At 41.1% G+C, this 6327-nt stretch overlaps 1 protein-coding gene across 1 annotated transcript in view; it reads left to right on the plus strand.

Annotated features, from left to right (window-relative positions):
• TNKS (tankyrase) overlaps positions 1–5870 on the plus strand; it is a 155141-nt gene extending 149271 nt beyond the window's left edge. The window contains exon 27 of the mRNA XM_043454621.1: positions 203–5870. Within this exon, the coding sequence (XP_043310556.1) occupies positions 203–289 (87 nt within the window). The 3' untranslated portion in view covers positions 290–5870. The remainder of the gene's footprint in view (positions 1–202) is intronic.
• The last annotated feature ends 457 nt before the right edge of the window (positions 5871–6327 follow it).

Consider the following 6327-nt stretch of genomic DNA (forward strand, 5'->3'; position numbering starts at 1 on the left):
GGTTTACACAGGTTTACGTACAGAGATGAAAGTGGACCTCCTCACTGTCCAGGCACCTGTGAATTAGCTGGCCATGGCAGGCGCTCAGGTGTATGTAGAGTGTGGGTTATGACCAGCAGCCTCTGAAGCGTCCACATGAAGCTGGGCTTCAGTATCTTACCTGCTCAAAGGGTGATAAATGCTTTCTTCCTGTCCTTTCCAGGCATACCCAGAGTATCTAATCACATACCAGATCATGAAGCCGGAAGCTCCTTCACAGACCGCAACAGCCGCAGAGCAGAAGACCTAGTGAATGCCCATCGGTAAAGGCCGGATCAGATTTCAGCCTGGGCCTGGATGACAGTGGATTGTTTTCAACAAAATTGATATTCTATAAATCCCTGACAGCCTAGAAATAAGCTGTTTGTCTTTTATAAAGCATTGCGATAGTGATGAATATAGTATGAGTAACTGATACATACTCAACTGCTACTGTTCCCTTTGAGGAAATGTTTACAGGGGCGGCCTTTTAATATATCTCAGGCTCATTTTCATTGCAGTTATCCATCGCTAAGACAGGACTGCTTCGATCTAGACTTGGAAATGGGAAAAAAGACAACATAACCAATACTTTCCCAAATGTTCACAATTCACACACTACGTTTGCTTTTCTGCATATGGCCTGTGTATATAATAAATATACACATATGACAGGCTCATTTTTTAGTTTTTTCTGAGCATTTATCATCCACTTTTTGTTGCTATCATTGTTGTTGCTTACTTTGAAAATGAGCCCGAGCCTTCCCGAGGATATTTTGCACAGTCACACTGACTAAAATCACTAGTGACATAACCCAAGCTTCCGGCTGAGCAAGGCTTTTAGTGTCCACTTTTTTTTTCCCCCCACTGATTTATTTTTTATCTGTACCTCTTATCAGCGTAAACTCAGATGGAAAGGAAAAACGCCACATTTCAGTTTCCTTTTATGATTGGCCAGTCTTACAAGGGAAAGGCACCCAGCGTCCACCTGATTTAGGAACTCCCAGGTTCAGAGCAAGTCGAAGCCCATGAGAGCCACTCACACTTCCCAACGCAGGCCTGCCTCCAAGGCGTTCAGGACAGTGCTGGAGGGCCAGGAAGAGCCCAGCCGGTGAGAGGCTGTGGTGACGTTCAGAGGGGAGACCGCCAGGGAGGCCTGGGAATCCAGAAGCATCATTAAGACGCGTGAGTGGCCCGAGGTGCGATCATACGGCAGCAGAAAAGGACCACGAGGACTTCTCCGAGATAACACTATTTCACTTAACCAGCACCACCAGAGCTGTCGCCCCAGAATCAGCTGCCTTACTTCCAAATTCGGTGGACTAACCGTACTCCAGTAGAATAACAAAAGTACTACTTGATTGTTTCTCTAGTTTAGAAAGCTGGGGTTCAGATCCTGTTTAGTCACTAGATAGGCACAAATGGGAGAACTCTTTTGTTTGCTCCAGGTTTGGGGTTTATTTTGAGTGAGGTGCTTCGGATAGTTTACATAGGTCCCTGCACTAAATTTTTGAACCACTGTCTCAAACTACTTAATAGATGAGGAGAACAAAAATGGAAACCAAAGCTCTTTCAGTTGTTTTTTAAATGAAAGGAGAGAAATAGTCATACTGTTTCTTCTTGAAATCACTACTTTGTTTTGCTTTTTTTCCCTCAACATTTGTCAAGTGCACATTGACACTTGTAAAAAAAAAAAATTATCCGTGACAGTTCTCACACTTGTCCTTTTCATCTTAAATGAATATTGAATTGAGTGCATTAACATATTTACTTGGACATGCTGTGTGTCTACTTAGCTTTGAAGCAAAGTAATATAAATGTGGTGGAAAACAAGGAAAAACAGTGTGATGGAAACTTGCCATTTCAATTTACAGTCCTGAAAACTAATTTGCTTGTTTTTTTAATGCAGGTTGATTAAGCTGTGACTTCATTTAATCTCCTAAAGAAAAATAAAGCGGTTACATGCAAAGATTCTAGAATAGGGTCTTAAAAATACACATTTTGCTTTCCTTTTGGCTTGAGTCCAATGCTAGAACTAGACATCAGGAACTAGTTTTGAGTTTTATAGCTGAATCTTGCATGGGTCCTCAAAATTAAATCAAGAATTAGCCTCAGTTGTTGCTTCTATTGAAGTTTTAGTGACCCAAGCTGGGTGTTTGTGTCTTGGCTACTTGTTTAATAGCACTAGTATTTCACACAGAGCTCCCAAGTTTGATATTCATGGAGAGGGCTTTTTTCCTCCCTTCCTTCTTTTTTGCTGTGTTTGTAACAGTGGGTTGAAGGAATTGGCATTTGTGTCGTTTTCAGTAGCTGTGAAAGTGTATAATACTTGCCTCCAATTAGATATAGTTTAAAATGGTAAACACAGCTGTGATTTTTAGTTAAGTAAAAGGATGAATATGGTATGGATCTCAAAAGCTTTATAGCTTCATTAAAAACATAAGCCACTACCCACTCAACTGTGGTTATATGTTGTTTCTGTCACACTAACTAGGTTAATGGATGTGCCAGTTTGAAACTTCAGCCTTACATTTGAGAAGCTAAGCCGTGGTTCGGTATTTAAACTGCCAATGTTATATCTGACATTCTGTGTGCCGAGTAAAGGTACTGTGTAAGGAAGACATTTGCTGTGCTTCTTGTCTTGTAATGATTCGAGTATGTAGTAGTTCTTGAAGGAATGTGTACATATTACTCATCTGCTGAAGAGAATGAGGTAATCAATATCTCATAGGAGCCAAATACATTTTTTCAAAACTTGAAAACCAAAGGTCACCCTGAGCGCGTTCAAGTTAGCAGACATTGATTGCATTTGGAATTTCCACCCATAGTAGTGTGAAAAACCCTTTGGAACTTAAAAGCATGGCATTCAGTTAGGCTGAAATGCAGATTATTTCTTGTACACGCTCTCCAGAAACACTAGCAAGTGAGGGCTTCCTGTGTGCCCACCCCTGAGTGGCCCCTCTGTTTCCCAAACCACATAGAAGAGAATCCAGACCCTCCACCAGCCCACTGCAGGTCTGACATCAAAGGGCTTCTAGCCCTGATGGCCCAGTTTGCTAGCTGTTGGCATCAGTTAAGTGGTCTGGACTGGGCACTTTTCTTCTTGTTCTTGGCCTCCTTCCCTTTTCCCCAGATGGCTAGTCTGGACTTAGGATTAGCTCCAGCAGTTACCTTTGACCCCACTCATTTGTCTCCTTCCTCTGTCTTGAGTCTTGCATACATACAGCAACTGTACCTCAGTTTCCAGTTCACAACCAGAGTCGGGTAGTAGGCCTCATGTTCTCTGCTTAGAAGATTCGGCCACTTTGTTGACAGATGACAGCGTGGAACCCAGAATTCTAATTCTATGTAGAATAATAGCAGTACAACCAGAATCCTTCCTTTATCTTTTCCTTCTTGGCACTTGGAATTCCTAGCTTTTCAGTAACATAAGTAGAGTAAACAATACTAGGATGTTTGTGTGAAATGACATCCTTGTGGTCCTTTGAGCTTGATGTTAGTGGCTACACTAATTTCCCCTTGCTCTCAAAATAGCGAAGTGCATTGATATGTGCAGAGAAATGCCTGAATGTGGCAAATAAAGTTAATATAGAGTAATATCATAGTCTCTATTCAAAAAATAAAATTTTGGTGTATGCTAGAAAACAGCATTAGAATGCAGTAATTTGTCTGTGTTTTTCTCTATCTCACAGCTGCACAACGGTTCTTGGCCACTGCTCACCCTCGTTCTTAAACACCTGTACCTTCTGGGTTCCCGTGAACACTTTCAAACAGAGATGGTGTGTATTTTTAAGCACCTTTCCCCTAGGATATCCAGATCCCATTTGTATGATAATCTGTGATAAACAGCCTTTTTTCTGTATATTTCTGTTGGGCAATTATCTGGCATAGAGCTATAGATTTTAATCATTCAGGCAGTGCTGAAAACTGACATTAAGATAGGGTTTCCTGCGTCAGAAACTTAAAGACTAAAGTTAAACTTCTTTGATGTCAAATTAGTGACAGAGAAATTAAAAGAAAGTAATTGTGAAAATGATATTTGTGCTATGGCTGGACATGTCTAGCATATGAAAAGGAAATGCATTTTAAAAAAAGCAACCTTAAAAAGTAAGACTACTTCAGATACCTTGTGCATTCTGAAATTAATAGACAATTAAAATTTCTTAAGAAAGCCTTAACTGTGGCAGAGAATTTTTAACCTTTTCCTAATAAACACAGAGTTGTAATTCCATTTCTCAGCATGTGAAAGATGTCAGCATGTTGGTTGTATTTCCATGTATCTCACACCTGGTAAACTTAAGTTGATGAGAGTCTACTTTCTAAGGAATCCTCCTTTATCTGCAGAACAGCTGAGAGAATCGAGCTGTCCCCAATTCCTCTGCCTCTGAACTTCCTCAGCTATCAAACATTCTGGTTGAGACAAATGATTTTAAAACCCATGAAGTTCTGTGCATGTAGGGGTTACCAACAACTCATGAAGATACCACGTAGAATTTGAGTGTTGCACAAGCTAATTTTGAACCATTTAAAAATATAAACCACAGTGATAAGTGACAAGAAGTAGGAAGCTAAGATTTTACATACTCCCCAAGACTAAATATGCTCACAAAGTGACCAGTTTTAAACTTCTGCAGAGGTTTTTAACTCCTTTGAGATAATATTCACACAGTAGAGGTGACTGCATTCTGACTCTTCATTTTTTCGCATTTTCTTTTATGCTTTACACTTTCACATCTCCATACACACACACCCCCACCCCTCTTTTCAAACAGATTTCTCATGCTCTAGGATCTAGAGTGTTTGGTTATTCATCTGCCTGCCCTTTTTCGCAGGCAGCTCTTGAAGCCCCTTGTTGTCTCTTAGTGTTTGCAGAGAAGTACAGTTAAACCCTGGTGGAGGCGGGGGAGGTCCCTTACACGCTCCCAGCCCCTCCCGAGGCTCAGGATGAAAAGCTAGAAAACACAACAATAAAAATTAGAAAGGAGCCAAAATCTTTGAGGCTAATAGCCTACACCTAGAAGCGGACCTTGACTATATAACCATTATATTCATGACACAGAATATTTAAACTCTTCATGTGCATAGAATACCTGCTTCTGCTTCCATTGTTTCAAGCTCACCCTGCCTATTGTCTTTGATACCTACAGACTGAAAGGTACTTATATCAAGGTTTCTCAAAAACATTTACAAAACCAGCTCTGAGGAAATCAAGAGTGTTTCCTGGCAACAGCATTTGAAGTAGTAAGTGTATTTTCTCATTGTGATGTTGGTCTGTGTACATAACCAATGTAGTGACTCTTCGGTTCATTATTGGTAATGTTTTTATTTGTAGTCTCTGTGACCCACCAGTGGCAGGGAGTTCCAGTTCACTCTCCTGTCCTTTTTTGCATTTGTCTATTTGTAGAATTGCCAGATAAAAGACACACAGTTAAGTTTGAATTTCAGATAAATAATTGTTTTGCTTAAGTATGGTTTGCATTATTTGGCATATATTTACTGTAAAAAATGATTGTTTATCTGAAATTCAAACTTAACTGAACATTCTCGGCTTTTTGGCTTTGTTTTGTTTAGTTTTACTAAATCTGGCAGGCCTGTTGATTTGGTCGTAGGAAGTTGCTTACAGCATGTAAATTCTTCTAGACTTCACTCTCACATGGAATGGAGGACCTTTTTTTCCCCCCTCACCCTCTTCTTTCCAAAAGAGGGCATCAAGGAACTCAACCTGCCTGCATGGTGGGTTTCCATTTAAGACATCTTTATGATTATACTTAACCTGTAATTGTGCTTTGGCTAAATGTCTAACTTACAGTACTTGTAACTGTTTAATATTCAATAAAAACATTTTTAAAGTATACAGTATGTGGGTAGAAGTTAGCTCTGAAGTGTTTTCATTTCCCTCTTTGTTCCTTTCAACCTGACCAACCTTAATGTGATGCCCTAAAACTGCCGGAAAAGACAAACAACAGATCCCTCTCATCATCGGACAAGTCTCTGGTGAGACCTGCATGAAGGGCCTTATCCTCACCTTCAGCCCACGTGGGAGGCACTGAGGTCCAGCAACAGCAGAAGCACAGCTGCCTTTGAGAAATGTCTTCACAACAACGGGGCACGCGCTTTGGAGACAGGCTTCACACTGGCTCCCAAGGCAACGGGGAGGCCAGCAAACTGCTGTCCCTGCAGACCTCACTCCCTCCTTGTATCGTGGGGGGCGGGGGGGGCACAGGAGCCAGCGGACTACCTGCCTCTTGTGATGGCGCTGCTTCGGCGCCTGTGACTCAGGCTAGAGAAAGTACACCCTATGAATAGCAC

Source organism: Cervus canadensis, chromosome 31 (genome assembly GCF_019320065.1).
Source record: "Cervus canadensis isolate Bull #8, Minnesota chromosome 31, ASM1932006v1, whole genome shotgun sequence".
Lineage (NCBI taxonomy): Eukaryota > Metazoa > Chordata > Mammalia > Artiodactyla > Cervidae > Cervus > Cervus canadensis.